The following is a 24,754-nucleotide window of genomic DNA, read 5'->3' on the forward strand; positions in this document are numbered from 1 at the left end:
CTCCACAGATTCTGCTGCAGCCCTGAGGCAACAGATAGCTCCTGTGGGACCCCTGCCTTATTATGCAGTGAGCAATATCTATGGATCTGCACAGCAGCCAATCTACCAGCCTTACTCCCATTCCTTACTTGGGACACCCATGTCCCTAACCCCTGCCACGCCCCCAGACACACATACATGTCTCTTCCCCAACACACACACACAATAGCACTTTGGGAGTCCCTGCAGAGCTGTGCACAGGTGGTGCACACTTTCTCCACAGGCTTCCCAAATCTTCCCTCCCTGTGTCAAAATGACTAAGATTTTCAAAAGCTACGAGTGATTTTGTGGGGCTCAGTTTTTAATTATGTCACACTTAAGACTTCATAGAAGGGCCTGATTTTAGGAGGGATGTGCTCAACTCTTTCTGAAATATCAGGCCCCTGTTTGTTATCTTAAGTTGGGCACCAAAAACCAAGGCAACCAAAATCCCTACAGAGCTTTTGAAAATCTTGGCCCATTACTGCATCAGTTCAATTTAATTTGGGAACTCTTGAGAGCTCTGACTGTCATGTGTAGTTGGGATGGAGTTTAATATACTTTACTATTTTTTAAATGGGCCAGTGCTCCATATATGCCAGTGGCAGAATTGCCATTGGGTCAAAGGCTTTATTTTTATTAACATGCCTATTTCAATTGAACATGAGCTACAAATTATGGAACTCATTTTAGGGGACTGTGTTGGGGGGTTTAGCCCACATCAATCCTGAAAGGAAGCTCAGAAAGAGCCAATTAGTGTGATAGGCCCCACATGAGGGGAGTAGGCTGGAGGAGCAGCCCCTGATTGGAGGATGAAACTCACTTGAGCAGGTATGGGCTGGGCTAGGATAAAGCCAGGAAGCTGACAACAGAAAGGGCTGTAGTGAGGACGTCTTCAGCCACACTCTGTACATTAGAGAGTAAAGGAGGGAACCCAGGAAAAGAGTAGGAGCCTGGCCCTGAGGGAAGGGCATACCCCAGAAAGGGAAATCACACACTGACCTGCCTGTACGGATGAGTCACAAAAAGGAAGCTACAGCTCCTGGAGCAAAACAGGGGCCATCTGGAGTGAGAGAGAGGACAACAGGTGAAGAGACCGCAAGGGGAGGCACCAAATCTGGAAGAGAGCTAATCACCTGGAGGAGGCACAACCCGCAGTGAGTGAGAACCTCATGACAGGGACATTTTCACACTGGTTACATTCTCCAATACTAGCACTTGCAGAGCAATTATATATGTGTGTGTATCTGTGTGTCTCTAACCCAAATAAAATGAGCAAATGGGAGTTATGTTGATGTAGTCTAAAGCTGATAACAAGAGTAAATGTTTCCCTTCGTTCTTTAAGAGCTATACTAAAATGTCTCAGTTAAAAAAAGATAGACTCTAAACAATATCAATATCATGCTTTATTACCCCTTTGTTTTCTCTAGCTAAGACCCACTGTCTGAAACATATTTCATAGTGATGTTTTGATCCTCTCTGTTGACAAGGTTTTTAAGTCCATAATTCTATTTCTGCTGTTATCGTTTTTATTATTTCTAGAAAAATCCAGCAATAGCTTTTCCCCAAACATTTGCAGAAGTATCTGAATTTGTATTCTAACAGTTTTGCCAACCGTTTCTTAAGAAGCTGATTTTGTTTAGTGGAGCCCTAATAAAAGGAATCCCCTAATGAGAAACCATAGCTGAAAGCTATATTTTCCATTCCTTTTTAAAAAAATTGTAAAGACAAAATCATATTGGTTGGTCATGATTTTATTAAATGGGCTAAACACAGATTATTCCTGCTATTCTTCCAATGTTATCGCTAGAGAAATCTTCACATCTGGCTGCTTCTATTAACAAATGAGAAGGAACCAAAATAGCCAAAAATACAAGAAACACTATAGAGGCAGAAGTCTGGGCTAGTGGCTTGGGAAGCAAGAACACCCAGTTCTTATCCTCCATGGACTCTTGATCCAAAGAAAAATCTTCTTGGCCACTGACTTCAGTGGCCTTTATATCAGGCACTTTGACCTTGGGCAACTCACTCAACTCTCTAACCTCAATTTTCATGCATGCTTAATTCACTTTTGCCTTCCTCACAGAGGTGTCCTGAGGCTTAATAGGGTGATGAGACAGACTATTGAATCTGGCAGAATAGATGTACATTTGGGCCCCATGAGAGATTCACCCCAAATGAAGGTAACAGCATTGCCTCAGTGTTCTGCCAGGAAAATTTGTACCTAGAGCTCTCTAGCATAGAATGTGGAAAAACAGTGCATTCCCTCATAGGTGCTGGAACTGGGGGTGCTGCCATGCCCCTTGGCTTGAAGTGGTTTTAATTATATACAGGGTTTACACTTTGGTTCAATGGCTCTCAGCACCCCCACTATACAAATTGTTCCAGCATCCCTGCATGCCCTGGCCTCATTGCCTAGTTGGTACAGTTCACCTTTTGGTTCCATTGTAAACTTTCTGGGCCTCTGGCTTAATGTTGAAAGATGGTGTGTAATGTAGAACTAATATTAAAAAGCATAGGGTATGTCTCTAATTACTGTTATGTAGCTCTTGGCATTATTTGATGTGTTGCTGTCTTGAAGTGGAAATTGTCTTCAAATGAAATGCCATTCCCTGACCAAGCAGCAACTCAATTAAGGGGGAAGGAATCGAGTTTGGATTGGTACTTCTAAATCATTAATGGTGAACAGACATGACTGCATAGAAATGGAGCAGTTCATAGCAGTTACTAGTCCTGAGAAGCCAGCCAGACTCAATGTTTAGCAAGGCATCTTTTTAATAAGGTAAGATTGCTGATGAAGAAAGGCAGGCTTGTCCATTACAAAAGGAACAAGGAAGAGATTAGTGAGAAGTAGCACAGTGACCTGAAATGTGGAGAAAGAGAGAGAATTAAGATGAAGCAAGGTCAGCAGAGCATACTTTGAGTGGCAAAAAGAAAAAAAAAAGTGAGCATTCAGCTATTATGGTGATGAGTGCTATAAAAACCTAGATAGACATGAAACCCCTATGAAGAAAAGCAAATCCAACCAGGTACAGAGTTAATCATTATGAATATTCAACTCTACTTGAAAACAGGCACTGTTTTCATCGATCTAACAGCGGCATACAATATGGTGTGGCACACGGGCCTGCTCGTGAAGGTATCACAGCTTCTGCTACCTTGGGTCACAGGCATCATTGAACTGTTCCTCCTTGATAGGCAGTTCAGAGTCCATATAGGGGAGAAGAAGAGTGCTTGGAGACAACAGAGCAATGGGCTACCCCAGGGCTCCGTGTTTTCGCCAACCCTGTTCAACCTTTACCTCAATGACTTGCCAACAGAGTCACAAAAGTTCATTTATGCAGACGACATCTCTTGCAGTACCCAGGACCAGACGTTTCACGAGCTTGATGCCACCTTAAACCGGGACACAATCAAGTTAGCTGACTACTGTAAGACTTAGTGCCTGCAGCAAAGCATCATAAAAACAGTCTCCAGTTTGTTCCATCTTCACCATGCCGGCACAACCTGAGAACTGAATGTTTATCTGAATGGCCAGAAGGTGAAGCATGAAGTAGAACCGGTCTATCTAGGTGTGACCTTAGACGGCACACTGAGTTACTATGCCCACCTGACAAAGACAGCAACTAAAGTTAAGACATGCAACAATCTTCTTAGCAACTTGGCAGGTTTGTCATGGGGTGCTCGTGCTCCAATTTTGCAGATGTCAGCTCTTGCCACCTCATATTCGGTGGTATTTGGAGTCGATCGTCACACACCAAACTGGTGGATACACAGTTACACGTCGCCAAGCGCTTAATCTCCAGCACCCTGCGTCCAACTCCACTCCCATGGCTTCCAGTTTTGAGAAATATTGCTCCTCCTCATATCAGACGAGAGGTTGCCACTGGCAAGTTACTGGAGAAAGTATACGCCAACTCAAGCCTTCTGCTGCACAATGAACTTTTTAAACCACCAGCTGCACGTTTACCGTCACGTCACCCATTCTGGTCTCATCCGCCATGTCAGGATGTAGGGCGGAAAAACTGGCGAGAGGAATGGATGTCTGTTATAATCCCCAACCAGTCCCTCGTCGTTGACCCCACAATTTGCCCGCCTGGTTTTGACCTGCCCCGTCGCCAGTGGTGCCTGTTGAACAGGTTCTGGACCGGGCAAGGTCTCCATGCAGCCAACCAGTATCACTGGGGCCTTCATGACAGCCCTTTGTGCAGCTGCGGTGCAACACAGATGATGACGCACATTGTCGAGGAATGCCTGCTGACTAGGGTCCGCGGTGGTCTTCGCCTAGAAGAACTGCATCACGCCACTGAAGATGCTATCGCTTGGCTAGATGACTATGCACACACTAAATGATTCAACGCCAATCAAAATAAAATCTCACAAGTGTGCTCAAGAAACCTGTGTTTAAATCGGAATGGAGAAAATGACTGGGATTACAGAGGACAAGTAAAATAAATATGATCCTACAAAGATCAGATCCAGATGCAGAAATTATTGGGTGAGTCTTAGGACGGTGTTATGCAGGAGATCAGACTAGATGATCAAAATGATCTAAAAATCTATGAAAAGTGCTGAGACTCCTCCACTCCTGTTGTTTTCTCTGAGAGGAGAGGGCCCTTAGCCCTTCCCAGGAGGGATTCAGCACCTTGCAGGATCAGGCCAACAGTATCCAAGTATGAGAGCGTAGAGAATTATAGAGAATGACAGGAGGAAAAGAAGAAAATTGCAGAATAGCCCCTTACTACACAAATTTAAGGGTGATGTTAGCCTCGTGTAGTGGCTGCACTGAACACACCCAACTCTGGTGTCTGAAGAGAGGAATAAATGCCACAACTGGATATTGGACTAGTAGCTTGGAAGTGGAACAAGCTGAAAGATCTGTACACATAGGAAAAGGAATGCAAATTTATGGCAAAATTCTTCTGTCACTTATATATGAAGCAAATCATATTGAAATCATTGGGAGCCATTTAGGCATCTGAGGGTCAAATCTGATTCCTGCATGTTACAGCTGTGTGGTCATGGCACTATAGTTAATAAGACTGAGTAATGTACATTTTCATTAACATTTAGAAAAACCTAAATTCTCTATCCTTAATGTGATTTCCAATTATAAATGTTAGTTAAAACCTAGGAAATTCCAACGTGGTGTCCTTATCCCCTTCATCCATCTACACATTTATTAAAACAGACCTTTTTAAAATATATATGATTTACATTCAATCAGAATGGTAGCACTAGGCCACAAAGGATTAGCTGCTGATGGAAAATCTTGAAAAACGTTCTTTGGAAAGACCATTCTATTTGCATAGCAGAGATTTTTCTGGATTCCTCTTCTCCCTTTTAATTAAATTAATGGGAACATTAGTGTGGAAACAGGATCTGTGCTGCTTAGGAATTCAATGGCTCCCCCTACTCATTCTTCAGATAAAATGGCTTGAGCCATGGAGTTTATATCCAAATCCAACTCTGTGAGTGGGTGAATTTCAAGTTCCAATGCAAGCTTGGTTCCAGTCATCAAAGGGCCCAATACTCCTCACTGCTTTCTATTCTATTTAGCTTCTTATACAGCACCCATCACCATGGCATCTGGGCACCTCCCCAGATAGCCATGACCATGAAAAAAGGGCTCTTTCTTGACTGCAGCATAAGACTTTGCCATCTCCTGTCAGATTCAAACTTAGTCACAATGATACATGCATGCTTGGCTCAATTCTGTACACCAAGGTATGGAACTGCCTACCTTAAAATCTACAATTGGTTAAGAACAAAGGAGCCAATCAGCTCAGTGACACAGGCCACTGAAAGCCTATCACCCCACTGTCATGTTGTCTTACTGGCTCCCCATGGAACATTCGGTTTAGCTGAAGAATTGGATCATCATCTTCAGACACTCCATGGGCCTGACCAAAGTTACCTGGGGAGCTGCTGCATACCACATGATCACAATTTCCTATGATGGCTACCTTCCCCTGGAAAAACAGAACGGTCAGTCTCAAGAGTGAAACTTGTGTACGCAGGAGATGGAGCTTTCTCAGCACCTGACCTATGAGTCTGGAACACAATCCCAGAAGAGATAAGAACGGCCAGGAGCCTCAGGAACTGGAGACCAAAATGCAAGCCCATTCCTTTCACCTACATTTCCCATAATTTACCCCCACTTATAAAAAATTGAACCCATGAAAAGAACAAAAGCAAACCCCGTGCAAACTAACCAAAAATGTAGTCCCTGATGACTGGAGGGAAGAGAATGAGAAATACATATTTTATGTGTCTGCTTTATAATGTGGAGAGGAACTCTGATGGTAGGGTACTGGGGCCCTATGAAAATGATATAGCTAGATGGTAGTGGATATACCGAACTGTGGTAATCTCTTGACTACTCAGCCTCTGGGGAAAGAGTTAAAAACTTCCATTTCCTAGTGGACACGTGTCTCAAACCATCATGAACAGCCATGCTTACTGTCAGGTTACAAAGTGCATCTGAAGAAGTGAGCTGTAACCCATGAAAGCTTATGCTGAAATAAATTGGTTAGTCTCTAAGGTGCCACAAGTACTCCTGTTCTTCATGCTTACTGTGTCCTTATTAGCATCTCAGCAGAGTTGACATGGGCTGCAGAGACTGAACTACAAGGGGTTCCTCCAAGCCAGAGCTGAGGCATATTGATAGAGCAATGTGGAAGCATGCACAGCTGCTATCTGGGCTTGGTTTAGTTGGTAGATACATAGAAGATTTCAATGGACAATTGTTCTAACAACTTCTCTGTATCTAGATACTTACATGGCCTTCATCTCCACAGGATCTGAGTAGATCAGTCATTAATGGATTTTATCCTCTCAGCACCTCCATGAGAGAGGCTAGTATTAGCCCTATTTTACAGATGGCAGATTAAGTGACCTGCCCAAGATCACACAGGAAGTGTGTGGCAGAGCCAATAATTGAACCCAGATCACATGACTCTCAGCCATGTCCACTGTACACTAGTCCATCTGTTCTTCCTCTTTCCTGGAGCAGACCTTCAAAAATTCTAGATACAGGAAGTACAGCTGCTGAGTTGGTTCCAAGTGTCGGGGGGAGAGGGCGTGTTCTCTTCCTACAGGTAGTGAGGAGCTCAGTTCTCCTCTGTGTATTGGACATTTCTCACTGGTGGAGGCTGGTTACTGTTTAAGAGTTGGAGCAGCTGTTTTGTCTCTTGTTTGTGATGCACACTCCTGTCCTGTGTCAGGTGTTTCTAGAAGGGCAGGAAGATAGATATGACATGGGAAAGGCTGTAAAAGAATGTTTACAGCCACTTTCAGGCTGCAGCTAATAGCTGTTTCTGATTCCCTGGCAGTCTGTTTCTGCTAGAAAGGAAGAAGGAGTGATATTATCTAGGCCATCCAGCCCCCACGTGTTTGTTGTCTGTCAGGCAGAGTTTATATTCACACATTTATGATCATGTGCAGTCAATTTAGACTTTCACATACCATAATTCTGAACCTCTCTATTCTTGTGATACGCACTCTGTGGCTCTCGTGGGTCCACAGTTTTGATTACAGTGCCTGCCTGGCACACCAGAGGCAGCACAGATACACAACATTAAGCAATTTGGTACTAATAAGCAAACACAGCTGAGTTTTTCCCCTGCCCCCAAACCACTTCTAAAGCCACCAGAAAACAATACCATGCCCTTCCTTTCAGGAGCCAGGAAGTGGGGGGGAAGGTAGAAGAGTCACAGAGCAATGATGGATTGCTGTTGTGGGGTTGTGTCATACTGTCTCATGGCTTTACATCACTACATGTTGACAGTGAGCTGCGGCATTGCATACATCAACAGTGCAACTTCAAGAAGTCATGTCAGTATATCCATCCAGCATCACAAAGGGCCTGATGACTCATTATTATCCCTTTGTAAGTCCTTTGGCCAGTGACATATTACAAGGTCACTGAGATGAGGGAGAAGTCTGGAGAAGTCTGGTACAGCTTGTTAATGAGCCTGTCTTTCATAGCTTTTTTTTTTTTTTTTTTTTTTTTTTAAGGCCCCAAGCTCAGAGCTCCAGGATGAAGGTGGAGATGGAGCACCCCAGCCATGCTGGGAGGATAATTATTGCAAACAGCTCTACATGTGGTTGCAGGCAAAGCAGTGTCCTACTCCCCCATAATTTCCTTTGGGTGTGGTCCTGGTAGTGGGCAGGTCAAAGCACCTGCTGTGGGTAGTCCACCGACTGCCTTTCAAAAGGAGAAGGCTCTTGCTCCCAACCTCACTCTACCATAGTGGTCATACAAAGCAGGCTGGGAAATGTGTCTTTGCTTGGAATACCTTTTGGCAGGCTGACTGCTTCTGAGAATAATACACATATGTAAGCAAGAGCCTGGAGCAATTTATGAACAGGAACAAAGAGCATGACTTTGATAGGCTAAAGAGACGATTGCCCCGTTTAAACTCCACAGAAACTTATTACCCTATAGATCTACGGAAGATTTTAGGAGCAGCCTCCACTTTGCTTGTATACTTGTTACAAAGGCCATCCCTAGACTAGAAAAAATAAATAATATTTTAACTAATACATTTTTAAACAATAGTGTAGACTAGTGTATCAGGTCATGCTTAAAAAATGGTTCTCAGATGACCAATTTTCCTAGTCTGGATTGAACCTTAATGCTAATTATGCATTTATGTTTCATTTTTTTAAATGGTGGAACATCACTTGCTGTTTTCATTTACTTCTTCTCTTGAGTCTTATTTTGCTTTGTCTATTCCCATGGTAAGCCTGAGATCTCAAGGCACTGTAGGTCACAGTATCACAGCATCTGATCTAATTTGTCCCTTGACTTCCACATACCAGTATTTCACATGTTAGTCAGTCTTTATGTGCACCTGAACCCATTATACTTGATTGTAAAGTGTCAGTTGATGGCAAATTATATTCGCAGACATTTACTGAACATAATTACTCAACAGGAACCATCAGCCTGAATCAATTATCTATGGTGTATGCATGTTTCCCTGAGGATTTTAAGAATGGGTAGGAGTAAATGTCATAGGTTTGCCAACAGTGCAAGACAGTATTTAAGTATGCAAGGCCATTTCCACCAGAATTTTATCTGTAATGTTAAGCTATAGGTAAAACAGATCTATCAATTGTATTGAATTAAATTAAACAGATTTATTTGATTACCTGGTAAGCTAGTGAGCTACCAAAACACACACGTTAGTAAGCAAACACAATGTTGGGAAGTGATGTAGCGTATAGGTTACAGTGGTATAGTATGATTCTTGTTGTTTTTATTACGGTAGTGCCCAGAGGACCTTATTAGGGTTAGGGCTCTGTTGTACTAGATGCAGTTCACACATATAGGAGGATACAGTTTCTGCTCCAAAGATCTTAGAACAAGGGTAGGCAACCTATGGTACATGTGCCAAAGGCAGCACGCGAGCTGATTTTCAGTGGCACTCACACTGCCCGGGTCCTGGCCACCGGTCCAGGGGGCTTTGCATTTTAATTTAATTTTAAATGAAGCTTCTTAAACATTTTAAAAACCTTATTTACTTTACATACAACAATAGTTTAGTTATATATTATAGACTTCTAGAAAGAGACCTTCTAAAAATGATAAAAGGTATTACTGGCACGCGAAACCTTAAGTTGCAATGAATAAATGAAGACTTGGCACACCACTTCTGAAAGGTTGCCGACTCCTAGCTTAGAATCTAAGATCCTGATCCTGCAATCACACTGGTAGATCCTGTGTTCACATGGAATTCTGACTTCACCGAGTCCCTATGCTGGCTCAAGTATCTACCCTCAATGAGCACCTTGCAGGACTGGGGCCTAAAATAACCACGCAAAAAAGAATAGGAGTAGAGATTTGGTTCCATAAAGGGAGAAGTGCCAGAGACTGCAGGAAGTCCACTAGAAACTTTGCTAATGCTATTGATTTTACATGGAAGGCACTCAGATACTACAATGATGGGCAGCCCTATAAAACCCCAAGAAAGATGGATAGCACTGCACAGCTGTCCCTGTTGATATACACACAAAAATTGCATTGTGGGGTAGTTCAGATGGGTTATCTAAAGATCAACATTAACAAAGTCTAGAAAGCTAAAAGTTAAGAGTTAAGGCAACCAACAGTACATACTTCCGCCCAGAAGCAGATGCCTCAACACTTACGTAACCACCATATGCCAGAGAGACTGTACCTCCTCCGTAACTCTGCCACATTAGGATGGGTGCCTCCCCATTTATTTGAAAATCCTCAGAAAATTCAAATTTGGTTTAGAGATTGTGTTTGTTTTTGCATGCAAACAACAGCTTGAAGCCATATGCTGACTGGGGAGCTGGCCACGAGAGCCTGCCTCTTGGGTCCTAATGGACAGTGGGAAGTAGTTGTGGCAGATGTACAAAAGTAATTTCAGCACCACATGCCGGGGCGAGGGAAAATTCTGATTATCCAAGTGTCTGGAGTGGCTCACAACTGTGAGTGCCTATCTTAGGGGAGACTGTCAGAAAACAGGGTAGACACCCCAAACTGGTGGCATGTTCAGTAATTAGATTTTACCAAGCCAGTACCAAATGTGAACTCCTGGATCACTGTACCAGTCTTACCATGGAGTCACAGAGTCCCCTAAGATGTTCCAGTCTATCTTGCTACCCAGACGAACTGGACTTAATGATAAATGGTCACTTACACCAAAGATCACATCACATCAGGTTGCTCCCAGTCCCAAGAGACCAATCACTTACCCCAGATCCATTGGTACTCTAGATCTTACACCAAAGACAATGCTGGCAGCCAATTCTATAGTAAACTAACTAAAGATTTATTAGCTAAGAAAAGGAAATGAGTTATTGAGAGGTTAAAGCAGGTAAAATATATGTACAGGTGAGTCAGTCTATAATTCCAAATGGTAGCAGTGATATAATAGCCTGCCAGTTTCCCAAAAGTCTCTCAGGGCTACCCAGAATAACTCTGGGGATCACCATCTTCTCATTCGTTAATCTGTCCTATTAGAATCCAAACAGTCCAGACATGAAGGATCTTTCCTTTAATCCATTCTTATCATAGAATCATAGAATCATAGAATATCAGAGTTGGAAGGGACCTCAAGAGGTCATCTAGTCCAACCCCCTGCTCAAAGCAGGACCAATTCCCAGCTAAATCATCCCAGCCAGGGCTTTGTCAAGCCGGGCCTTAAAAACCTCTAAGGAAGGAGACTCCACCACCTCCCTAGGTAACGCATTCCAGTGTTTCACCACCCTCCTAGTGAAATAGTTTTTCCTGATATCCAACCTGGACCTCCCCCACTGCAACTTGAGACCATTGCTCCTTGTTCTGTCGTCTGCCACCACTGAGAACAGCCGAGCTCCATCCTCTTTGGAACCCCCCTTCTTTCCTTTAATCCATTCTTATAGCTGCTTCTCAGAGAAAACGAGGTGACAGTGTCACTACCCGGGTGAGCTTTTCCTTTGATGATGGTGAGTAAGAAATGCATCTTTGACCTCTGATCTTCACTAAGGCTAAGATTTAGTCATTGGGATTTTTAGTAAAAGTCATGGACAGATCACAGGCAATAAATAAAAATTCATGGCCCATGAGCTGTCCATGACTTTTACTATAAATACCCCTGACTAAAACTCAGCAGCTCCTGGTGTCCCAGGGTGCCCCCGTTCTGGGTGACCTTGAGTCACTGCTGTTTTGGGGGCCAACAGCTGGCCCCTGCTTCGGTGGCAGGGGCTGACTGTCACCCGCTGCTCCGAAGCCCCTGGGGACCGCCGCTGCTCCGGGACTGCCGCTGCTTAAGCGGCCTCCGGGGCCAGTGGCACCAGCCGCTGCTCAGGTGGCCTAGGGCCAGCTGCCCAGGGCTGCCCCACAGCAGCCATCTGTGTGGAAGTCACGGAGGTCCCAGAAAGTCATGGAATCTGTCACTTCCAGCTCTCCATAACAGACTCACAGCCTTTAACTTTTCTGTTAAAAGTTCATTTGCATTTCACAAGGCCTCTTTCTTGTCTGATGGGTTATTTAGTTACAGGAGTATTTACAATGTAAATGTTTGCTATTGCATTATAACAGGATACACAGAAGTAAAAACAATCCATGTAACATCCCATTAGTTTTCATGATGTTTAAACACCAAATACACTCTGATATAGTTAACAATTACTTTTATCTATACTAATACACAAGTGAATGTGATGTGCCAGCATCACACTAACTCAATTTAATGTAAAATTATTGTTACATCAGTTCTGATATATTTAGCTATGACACTGGAATGCCTTTGTTATCTGTGCCTTTAAATTTCTATGAATCTGGCACAGGGATAGCAGCCATTTTGCTCATAGAGTTGCCATACTGTATCTGTTACAGAGGAGATACGGTGTTCTCTTATGGAGACTTTACTGCTGTTCATTCTTGTTGTCATTTTTCCTTCATCTAAATTAAAACTCCCTCCAAGTGACAGTAGATATTTTCCTCTTTGTGTATGGAAATGCAACATAAACACACTTGCTAATCTAATAAGAGGATCATCTTTTGCTTTGCTATAAGATCTAAATAATACTAAAACCCAAGAAATGACAAGGATTTTTACACTCCTATCATCTGATTGGTCAGTTTGTATTCAACATGGGAGATAAGTCAAAATTTGGGGGAGTTAGTGAGGCAAATTGAGAGCAACCTCAGCAGCAGAGTTTGCATATTTCTCTGTTTCTCTCTCTTATTCCTCAAACTGCAGCTAGCTATAAAAGCTGGCAGATGAGAACTAAGTGCAGTGATGTAGGTGTAAGGCCAACAATAAAATTCAGTTATGTCCTGCAAAATATTCCCAGATTGTTCAGTTTCACAGATACTCAGAACAGCAAAAGCCACTTCCTACGGGGAAAAAAACTGCTAGGAAAAGGCAGACAGAGAATTTATCAAGTGTTTTTGTATCAAGCTTAATTCTTATGCTGCACAGACATCAAGCCCAGACATCAAGCCAACCTGCTTATTGTCCAAGAAATCATATTCACTTATTGATATTTTCTTCTGTTGCAGACAACCATTGTCTACAATTGATGGTAAAATGATGGCACAAAAAATAATGGGGGAAGGTTTCAGAGTGGTGCATGTAGCCCATTATTTTGATAGGATATGCACATACTGTAGATCCTGACTATTACTTTTCAAAAATTGCCCTAATATTATAGTGTGGGTACCCTTGTGGGTCTGTATGAGCTTCCAGCGGAAGTAACAAAGGATTGCTGTAGCACATAAAAAGCTCAATTCACCCCCATCTTAAGCTTGCATAAAAACTCGAGAATGGTGCTGCTGGAAATGAAATCTGTACCTCTGGCAGAGTCTTAGGTGGGGGTGGAAAGGGGGTCATTGGGCCATAAGACTGTGTAGACTGTCGGTCCTTCATCAGTTAAGACTGAGCCGATCACAACACATCTTCCAATCTTCTCTCACTCCGGCCATCCTTTGCCATATCTCCTTGTTAAGAAATCATCCCACCTCTTTGGAGGCCGACCGCGTGGCCGTTTCAGTTCTCGCAGATACCACTCAGATATAGCTGCAGTCCATCTGTTGTCACTGAGTCGGGCCACATGTCCCGCCCACCGCATTTTGCTGAGCCTGCTTTCAACAACAACATCTCGGACTCCAGACTTCTGCCTAATTATTTCATTGGGGATGTGATTGTGGAGCGAAATGCCCAAAAATATTCGTTTCATTGCCCATGTGTGACAGACAGTTGATGTTCTTCAGTCTTCGTCAGCGACCATGTTTCGCTGCCATATAGCATCGCTAGAAGCATGGTCGAGTTAAAAAGATTCACATGAGTTGTTTTGCTGATCTTTCCTTGGAGGATGTCCCTGATGTTGTTGAATGCGCACCATCCAGCTTTTTTCTGCGCGACAATTCGCCTTTCTGATCATGGCGCATGTTGACTTCCTGGCCCAAATAAACGTATTTGTCGACCTCTTGGATCTGCTCTCCTCCAAGAGTTATTTGGTTTCTTGGCAGAACATCCAATCTCATATATTTCGTTTTTGACTGGTTCATTTTTAATCTGACTTGACTCCATTTCGCGTTCAGTTTTTTAAGTATTCTCTCAAGCTGGACTGTATTTTCAGCTATCAGCACTATATCATCTGCAAACCTGAGATGGTTTAGCCGCTCACTGTAGATATTAATTCCACCTTTCAGGTCTGCTCTTCGAAAGACCAATTCAAGACATGCTGTGAATAATTTTGGTGAAACTGTATCTCCTTGTTTCACACCTTTCTCAATGGGGATTCGGAGGGGAGTATCGAACAGCGATATATTCATGCTGCAACCAGAGTTTGCTTCCTTTAATAATGTGATATATTTTGCGCTGATGCCCTGTTCTGAAAGAGCTTCAAGAACAGTGTTAGTCTCCACGCTATCAAACGCCTTCTCGTAGGCCACGAAGGCAATGCACAAAAGGAACTTGTATTCCCTCGAACGCTCTAGTAGTTGGTTTAGAGTGAAGATGTGGTCTATCGTGCTGTAATTTCTTCGAAAACTGGCCTGCTCTCTAGGTTGCTGTTCATCCAGGTTTTGCAACAGTCGATTTGTTATTATTTTGGTGAACAACTTATAGATATGCAAAAGCAGGCAGATCGGGAGATAGTTCTTTAGATTTTCTCGATCGCCTTTCTTCTGCAGCAGGATGGTATTGGACTCTTTCCAACTGGACGGTATCTTCTGGATTTCCAGGTAACGGCTGAACCTTTGGGCGAGAGCTTTCCAGAGTTCCTGACCTCCCGCCTTAAGCACTTCTGATGTCAGACTGTCCTTGCCTGGAGCCTTCCCCTCTTTCATTTGATGGACTGCATGACGGACTTCACTGATGAGAACCGGGAGTATGTGTTCATCGGTTTGTTGCAGTGATGGCATTGGGACGTCTATACGGGATGCAAAGAGCTGGGTATAGAAATCCCTGCAGATTGCCTCCATCTCTGTTCGATCGATTACTGATTCTCCATCCTTATTCTTCAAAGCCGATAATGATGACCTATACAATGCCAGTTCCCATTTGCATTTTTTGAGACTTTTTATGATCTTCAGCAGCCTTTAGGAGCTTTTTGGTTCGAAAATTCTCAAAGTCTTTCTTCAGCTTCATTCGTATGAGCTTGCAGATAAGGAGTACTCAAGCCTGTCTGCCATTTCTTTTCATTTTCCTCCTCTTCTCCAATAAACTCTTTGTATTCTCCGAGATTCTTCCACTAGCTCTTTTTGGTCTTTCACACTCAGCTGATTTCACGCACCATTCCAGTCTCTTGCTGAAGTTCTCATAATCGTCGTCGCAGTCATCCAGGAGGATCCAGTCTTCCTTGGAAATGTTTTCCTTCATGATTTCCTCGTTGAAAGCTACTGGTTGGTGCCTTCTGTTCGCCATACACAGAGCCTTTTTCTCCACCTTCACAGTGAACATGAGTCTGGCTCTCAGTAGGCGACGATCACTACATGATGGCACTACTGAAATATCCTGCACAATGCATCATCTATCGATCAGAAAGTAATCAATTTCATTCTTTGTCTTCATGTTCGGTGCGATCCAAGCCCATCTTCTGTTGGCCTTCTTTTGGAACCAGGTGTTACCAATGAACATTCTCCTCATCTCTGCCAATATAGCTAGTCGTTCTCCTCACGCGTTTCGGGCCATAAGCTGACCTGCAAAAGGATGAGAACCCCTATTGGTGCAGCAGGGTTACTTGGTGCAGGCTGCTGCACTTTACATCTGCACTTTGCCAACGGGGTTGCTGAATTTGTCCCTATTACTTCAGTGTCAGCAAATTCCAAATATTTAAACCTGTAAAGGTAAATCACAAAATGTGTCTTTCACATGAGATTCCTCACTGAAATGTAAATCATAAGCCCTGTAGAGACCTTTCCTTTAGATTATATATCATTGATTCAGAGCAATCTGGATCATTTGGTAAACAGGATGCATGCAAACAATATTAACTATGTTTTAATATGGGTAAATGTATATATCTAGGAACAAAGAATGTAGGCCATTCCTACAGGATGGGGGACTCTATGCTGGGAAGCAATAACACTGCTTTACAATCCCCTGAGGGGGGATATGATTGCTATCTTTAAATATATTAGAGGGATTAATACGAGGGAGGGAGAAGAATTATTCCAGCTTAGTACTAATGTGGATACGAGAACGAATGGATATAAACTGGCCGTGGGGAGGTTCAGGCTTGAAATTAGACGAAGGTTTCTGACCGTCAGAGGGGTGAAATATTGGAACGGCCTTCCGAGGGAAACGGTGGGGGCGACGGACCTGTCTGGTTTTAAGATTAAGTTAGATAAGTTAGATAAATTTATGGAGGGAATGGTTTAATGGTAAAACATAGTAGTCAAGGAAAACCAAGAAATGGTAGGTAAATTGTATAATGGCTGACAGGGGTCAGGCTGGAGACTCTTGCCTATATGCTCGGGGTCTTACTGATCGCCATATTTGGGGTCGGGAAGGAATTTTCCTCCAGGGCAGATTGGCTGAGCCTCTGGAGGTTTTTCGCCTTCCTCCGCAGCATAGGGCAGGGATCTCTAGCAGGAGGGTTTCTGCCGATTGAAGTCACCTAAAACAGGATTGGGGACTTCAACAGCAGAGTCCAGGGAAGGGGTAGGGACGGTTTTATGGCCTGCAGCATGCAGGGGGTCAGACCAGATGATCATAATGGTCCGTTCTGACCGTAAAGTCTATGAGTCTATGAGTCTGCTTCAGAGATAAAATGTGCTATTTATTATGTATTTTGATGTGCTGAATTCAAAGATGACAATTAAAACAACTGAGTGGCTACTGTTTCTAAGATATTTAAGTTTTTACATTTTATGTCTGGTATATTGTGTAGATAGTAGAGTTTTAATCATAAATTGTAAACCTAGGTCTTTTCATGTGTTTATGGTTGCCTTACATGATAATATTTCACCTGTCCTGTTTATGTAACACTTTAAAAATCAGCAAAAGGGTTATATAAATAAAATTTATTATGAAACAAAAGGCAAAAAACTATTATGTACATACTTTAGTCCAATTCAGTGTCTACTCAGCGCTTCTTGGCTTGTTTCTTGTATTCATTAAATGGAGCATCTCTTGTCACTGTCCAGCAATAGTCTGCCGGCATTGATGGGCTCCATTTGCCCTGATGGCGTTTCTCCATTGTTGCAATGTCCTGGTGAAATCGCTCGCCGTGCTCGTCGCTCACTGCTCCGCAGTTCGGTGGAAAAAAATCTAGATGAGAGTGCAAAAAATGTATCTTTAGTGACATGTTGCAACCAAGGCTTTTGTATGCCTTGAGGAGGTTTTCCACCAACAACCTGTAGTTGTCTGCCTTGTTGTTTCCAAGAAAATTTATTGCCTCTAACTGGAAGGCTTTCCATGCCGTCTTTTCCTTGCCACGCAGTGCATGGTCAAATGCATCATCTCTAAGAAGTTCACGAATCTGAGGACCAACAAAGACACCTTCCTTTATCTTAGCTTCACTTAACCTTGGAAATTTTCCACGGAGGTACTTGAAAGCTGCTTGTGTTTTGTCAATGGCCTTGACAAAGTTCTTCATCAGACCCAGCTTGATTTGTAAGGGTGGTAACAAAATCTTCCTTGATTCAGCAAGTGGTGGATGCTGAACACTTTTCCTCCCAGGCTCCAATGACTGTTGGAGTGGTCAATCTTTCTTGATGTAGTGGGAATCTCTTGCACGACTATCCCATTCGCAGAGAAAACAGCAGTACTTTGTGTATCCAGTCTGCAGACCAAGCAAGAGAGCAACAACCTTCAAATAGCCACAAAGCTGCCACTGATGTTGGTCATAGTTTATGCACCTCAAAAGTTGTTTCATGTTGTCATAGGTTTCCTCCATATGGACTGCGTGACCAACTGGAATTGATGGCAAAACATTGCCATTCTGCAGTAAAACAGCTTTAAGACTCGTCTTCGATGAATCAATGAACAGTCTCCACTCATCTGGATCGTGAACGATGTTGAGGGCTGCCATCACACCATCGATGTTGTTGCAGGCTACAAGATCACCTTTCATGAAGAAGAATGGGACAAGATCCTTTTGACGGTCATGGAACATGGAAACCCTAACATCACCTGCCAGGAGATTCCACTGCTGTAGTCTGGAGCCCAACAGCTCTGCCTTACTCTTGGGTAGTTCCAAATCCCTGACAAGGTCATTCAGTTCACCTTGTGTTATGAGGTGTGGTTCAGAGGAGGAGGATGGGAGAAAATGTGGGTCCTGTGACGTTGATGGTTCAGGACCAGAAGTTTCATCCTCTTCCTCTTCCTCGTCTGACTCAAGGGAGAATGATTCTGGTGCATCAGGAACTGTCAGTCCTTCTCCATGGATGGACTGTTTGGATAATGCACAGTCCACTTTTTCTTCTTTGACACACCTTTCCCAACTGGAGGCACCATGCAGAAGTAACAATTGCTGGTATGATCTGTTGGCTCTCTCCAAATCATTGGCACTGCAAAAGGCATAGATTTCCTTTTCCTGTTCAACCGCTGGCGAAGATTTGTTGCACAAGTGTTGCAGCATTTGTGTGGGGCCCACCTCTTGTCCTGATCTCCAATTTTGCAGCCAAAATAAAGGTGATAGGCTTTCTTAACCAGAGTGGTTATACTGCACTTTTGTGATGCAAAAGTCACTTCACCACAAACGTAGCAGAAGTTATCTGCACTGTTCACACAAGTACGTGGCATCTCTGCTCACTTTGGCTAAACAGAAATGTGTCCCTTTGCAAAATCAAACACTGACAAATAAGAGAGCACGACACTGTATGATTTCTAGAGCTGATATAGGGCAATTTGTTCAGCAGAGTGATGTAAGCTTCATTATGATTGCATCATCCATGACTTCTAGGAATAACATGATGCAATTCATATCATTTATGACGCAATACCAGCTTCAGTTGCATCATTCATTGTTTTGCCTAAAAAGCAAATACTGTCCAAACCCAGTCATAGATTTATTCATAGATCCAGTCAAAGATGTATTTTAGTCATTTCTGGTTTAAATTGAGATCCCTTCCCTTTATAACTCACTTATCCTCCGCCATTCCCAAGTCAAGGGTCGTATATACTGACCCAATAGCATATCTTGAAAACTAGAGCCAATCAACAATTTTAAGCATCATTTTCGTTCTCAGTGACCCAGAATTAGTAAAGTTGGACTACATTTATTTTAGAAGCATTTTGGCTGTAGAACAGTGTAACTCTGAAAGATTTTGGGGTTGTGGTGGATAATCTGCTGAATCTGAGCTCCCAGCTCAATTCTGTGGCCAAAAGAGCTAATGAGATCCTCAGATGCATAAACAAGGGGATCTTGAGTAGGAGTAGAGAGGTTATTCTATTTCTGTATTGTGTGACCGCTGCTGGAATACTGTGTCCACAAATCAGGAGGATGTTGTTAAACTGGAGGGGGTTCAGAGAAGAGCCATGAGAATGATTAAAGGATTAGAAAACTTGCCTTCTAGTGAAATATTCAAAGTGCTCAATCTATTTAATTTAACAGAGAAAGTTAAGGGATGATTTAATTACAGTCTATAGGTGTCCACATGGGGAGCAAATATTTAATAATGGGATCTTCATTCTAGCGGAGGAATGTATAACTTAATCTAGTAGCTGGAAATTTGAAGCTAGACAAATTCAGACTGGAAATAAGGCATACATTTTTAATAGAATAATTAAGCACTGGAACAATTTACCAAGAGTTGTTGGAGATGCTCCATCACTGACAATTTTAAAATCAAGATTGGATGCTTTTCTAAAAAAATTATGCTTTAGGAATTAATTTGGAGAACTTCTATGGCCTGTGCTATATAGGAGGTCAGCCTAGATGATCACAATGCTCTTGGCCTCCAAAAACTATGAATATAAAGGACTCAACAGAGGGCAAGACCATCCCAACCTCTGATGTGAGTGTGCAGTTGCAGGGAAGGAAATGGATAAGTAGTTTTTTATCCTTTACTACCAACACAGACTGCATGAAGGTCAAGAAGAATCACAGCCCCTCAGCTAATTGATCATCTATTCAGAGACTCTCAAAAGTCTGAAAACCCTGCATCCAGAGTCTATCTTTAGGAAACATTGCGAATCCTTCCTCTTGGAGGAAGTCTTTCCACCATAAGTGATACTCACAGTATGAACATTCTGTTAATCCCGAGTCCCTAACAATCAAAAGAAAAAAATACCAACCCCAATCAGAGTTTTGACACAAAAAAGGGAGAAGTGACAGACTCCATGAAGTCTGCTAGGGATTTCACCGTTGATATTGATTTTATGAGAGGCACTCAGAAGCACATAGGTTTCAATGGGATTTCAATGGGAATTAAGATTTTCAAAAGTGCCTAATTCAGGGGTTCTCAAACTGGGGGTCGAGACCCCTAAAGGGCTCATGAGCTGTCAGCCTCCATGCCAAACCCTGCTTTGACTTCAGCATTTATAATGGTGTTAAATATATAAAAAGTGTTTTTAAATTATAAGGCGGGGGTCGCACTCAGAGGCTTGCTATGTGAAAGGGGTCACTAGTACAAAAGTTTGAGAACCACTGGAAATTAATAGGAGATAAGCACCTATGTGTGTCTGAAAATCCCATTTTTGCCTGTCTGCATCTTTAGGCGCCTTTAAAAATCTGGCCTTCATATACTGTCATAATGGACAGCAGTACATCTAAGATGTTAAAACCAGAAAAGATCATTATAATCTTCTAGCCTGACCTCTTGCATGAAAATTTGGAGCGTGATCTTTTGGCTCGATTTATGATGATTGATTTTTGCCCCCCCCCCCGGAAAAAAAACCCTCAACCCTTTTCATGGGATGTGAATTGTGTTTCCTGGCCCAGCTCTAGTCAGTATCATTATTGCCATTATACAAATGGGGAAATAGAGGCACAGAGCAGGGAAGTGACTTGCCCAAGGTTGTCCAGCAGGCCAGAGCAGAAATAGAGGCTGGGTCTCCTAACTCCCTGCCCTGGGCTCTAGCCACTAGGCCATACTGCCCAGTAAATATTAGAGTGCTTGGAGCCTTGGATGGGATTCTTTTTTAATATATTGTAAAAAATCTGAATAAGTAAATGAATAAAATAGTAATAATAAAGATTACCCACACATTACGCATACCAGTCAACAAATCTGTCCATTAATTTGACTATAAAGACCAATCAAATTCAGTCTTCATTTATAGGTAACTAAGCTGGACACTGGGAAAAAATATCCTCCACCATCACCACATTGTATATATAGCCCATCTTTCCAGCCTGATCTCATTAAGTGACACGCTAGCCCTGTGGGGTAGGTACGGGATGGAGAGGGATCACGTCGCCCATGTCAAGTGGGGAATGCAGCAGCTCTTTAACAGCAAACAGAAGTACTAGACATGTTCCAAACAATATGTCCCCAGGTGAAACTGCAGGAGGAACTTATTTCAGCAGCCTATAATGAGCTGCATAGGAAAGTGGTCAGTCTAACAGGGTTAACACCCCCATTTTTTTTACCAAAAGTGCCATATGATATTTAAAGGCCTGGGTTTCAGTTGTGTGTCTCATCCGAACAGTGCAGCTCCAGCAGCACTGTGCCCCATGCTGGAGCATTGGTTCAGTACCGACTCAAAGGGAAGAGTGCCACTTTCCCTCTGGAAACAAAACAAACAGCTGTGCACCAGAGGGGGACAAGCTAGGGCAGAGGTGCACTTTGTACCACCCTCAGCATGGAGCCCCTCCTTTGATCTCCTCTTAACATCCCCCCACTCCCGACCCCCCCAGCATGCTTTGTGCCAGTTTGAATGCTTGTAGACGAGTTCAGACTTTTTGCTGAGACCCGATGTTTTTTGCTTTGCACTTTTCTTGAGAGGCTTTTTTCCTTTGATGTTGGTTTTAGAAACCCGGCTTCTCAGCTGGGTTCTCCTGATTCAGTGTTGATGGGCCAGCTATGTCTGTAGTAAGCAGACTCATGGCTGTAAGGAGGAGGATGTTCTGGAGTCTGTTGGCCCCTGGAATACTATCTCAGAACTCCCTAAGGCCAAATTGGCTAGGACAATATCCATTCTCTGGTCTCCCCTTAACCCATTCTCTGCTTATCCTTACCCAATGCAGTCTCTCTCTCTCTCCATCCATTCTGCACCCTACACCACCCCACCCCTACATTTTTTCCAAACAATTTTGTTTTGCTCCCAGCAATGTCAACTGTCTGCTGTGGCTCCCCACAAATTAATCAGTTCGGCTCTGTCCTGACTCCCTCCTGTGCCCTTCAACCATCTATTCTGTGCTCCCTTTCCCCAGTCAGTTCATGCCTGCAGCCGTGATTAATCTCTTCTAGAATTGTCCTAAATTCTATCTTTTCTTTCCCTCCCTTACTGGTTCTATCTATATTTTTTCATTTCTGTGCTTCCGGCCTCAAAATTCCTGATAACTGGCCTGGGAATCAGGAAATGGGAGAAGGTGGGGAACAGTAGGGTGCATTGGGACTTGTTGGGTAGGACTGCAGGCTGGGAGAAAACAGAGTAACCTTTTTCTCATTCATGCTCTCCACCTTCCAACTGCAATGTGGAACACCTGTATTTCATTGTGTTGTCAGCATAATTTGCAAATTATAATGGTTTTTAACTATAAAAGCCTGTTTTTAAAAAGATTTTCTTTTCACTCTGAGTGAAATCATTTGCCAAAGAAAGAAAACCTGGGGGGCACAATTGTGGTGCATTCTCAGGACCAGCATGCGAATTGCACCCTGTGGCAGTCGGTTGTGGACTGGATGTGGAATGGCCCTCTAGCTAGGCCCAGAATGATCCTAGTGGGCAACTGCCAGCAGCTCACTCAGTGCCTGCTCCCAGCAAACCTCTCCTGTTCCCCCAGTGATTTACCAGAGTTCGGAACAATTATGTATGGCCAGCGGTGTTGTCTCAACAACAAGTAGGTGCAATAGTTGTGAACAAAAAGTGTATCTAAGTCTTAGAAAGCTGCCACTTGCCTTAGATGACCACATCAGCTTTGCAGTTAGCTCTGGTCAGTTTTTAAAGCACTGGGAAACGCTGGGGTAATGGTACTACGTCATTTCTATATTCAAAGCATTGCACAGATAAACATGTCACTCTTCATGCACCCCTGGGTAAGTATGATCATCGCCCCCACTTTAACCATGGGGAAGAGGGCAGAGCACTGCAGTGACTTACCCACAGCCCCTCAGTGAGTTAGACCTGCCAATTCCCAACTCTGTGAAAAGTCCTTCACACCACAGAGAAGTGCTGTTTGGCCAAGGTAAAAAAGGCAGGTGAGTATATACCACCACAGTAATTCCCTAGTCATTTTGGTCAGCATAGGGGAGTGGGCGGAACCACGGCTCCTCCCTTGCATACTCCTTTTTCCTCCCTTCCCTTCCCACTCACTCAAAGTAGAGTGGGTATCGGGTAAGTCGTGGGCAAGCTAAGAAAGTCAATGAGATCAAACAGGTATAACTGGAGGGCAAAACTGGACCCCACGTGCAGTGGGAATATGTACATATCCCTAAGCCAATGGGCACAGAACTTTTATTCTTATATGATTATTTGTCCACAGTTAATATATGTGTCATTTAAATCCCTGGTAGACTGAGAAGACAGCAGGAACAGAGTGGGCCGACGTCTAGTTTGGACAGGAGAGCATCCCTTCAAACACATGGAAAACTTCAGGATGGACGCAACAACAACCTACTGGGACATGGGTGCACAAAAGGCTGCAGCAGCTAGTTAGACACGCATCTTGTTGCACAGTTTAACACCGAAAGGGTCCGTGAAAGCTCGTCTCTGTGCACAGCTTGATATTTCACCTTCTCCCCAGGAAAACTGACTCCTACAAAAAGTGCAATCCCATTGCTGAGTACAAAGATACAAAGCACACAGATTGGGAGCTCAATTTACACAGATGACACTGTTTCTCTTTAGACTGTGCTACCAGAAAAATGACCATCAGCAGCAAAATAAAGGGGGTTTCTATGTTGACCCTCCTTTCATAACATCTTCAAAATCCTGGAACAAAACTTGAAAGAATTCATTTGGACATAGTCTCCAAGGTTGGCAGGTTTCTGGTTACCTGCAAGATACAGTTCTATGTCTGGGCCAGCGTTGTCCTTAAAATCTTACATTATCAAATGCTAAAGGAAATACTCTGCTGTCTCTGTTAATTAAAACAATCTACTTAAATTGGAATATGGAATTTTGTGAGACTGCTAAACACAGCCCAAACATTTGCCATCAAGGTCATAATGTATGTATACAATGTAAATATATTAATGTAGTGTGAAATAGACCAAATATCTAATACTTTCATTTAACTACCCAAAATGAGTTGAAAGAGTCGTAGCATGAATGTATTTACATTGTTCTTTAACTTTATGTATTCTGTTTGATAGTAGAAGACCTGATCCTGGTCTCGTTAAAGTCAATGAGAGGTTTGTTGTTGATTTTAGTGGAAGCAGAATCAGACACATGGATAGTGTATTATTATGAAGGTGAAAGATCATAGGCTGCGCAAGTGAGAACTCAAAATCTGAGACCTAAAATTGTTAGAAATTTGCTCATGTCCCTAACATTTAGAGAGAAAGATGTTGTTATAAACTGTGAAATAGTAATGTGTCTGTTTCCAGTGATCTGTTCTGGTTAAGAATTGTCTTGGATAGGGAAAAATACATCCACTTACTTAGGAGTAACACTGATACAAAACACTTTTTTTAAAAAAAAATTATGGACACCTCCATATA

The 24,754-nt window shown here is 42.9% G+C and overlaps 1 protein-coding gene across 1 annotated transcript in view; it reads left to right on the forward strand.

Moving 5' to 3' along the window:
• STK32B (serine/threonine kinase 32B) overlaps nt 1-24,234 on the forward strand; it is a 79,989-nt gene extending 55,755 nt beyond the window's left edge. Inside the window, exon 8 of the mRNA XM_034772537.1 lies at nt 23,606-24,234. Within this exon, the coding sequence (XP_034628428.1) occupies nt 23,606-23,744 (139 nt within the window). The 3' untranslated portion in view covers nt 23,745-24,234. The remainder of the gene's footprint in view (nt 1-23,605) is intronic.
• The last annotated feature ends 520 nt before the right edge of the window (nt 24,235-24,754 follow it).

The sequence above is a fragment of the Trachemys scripta genome, chromosome 5, assembly GCF_013100865.1.
Source record: "Trachemys scripta elegans isolate TJP31775 chromosome 5, CAS_Tse_1.0, whole genome shotgun sequence".
NCBI classification, from domain to species: Eukaryota; Metazoa; Chordata; order Testudines; family Emydidae; genus Trachemys; species Trachemys scripta.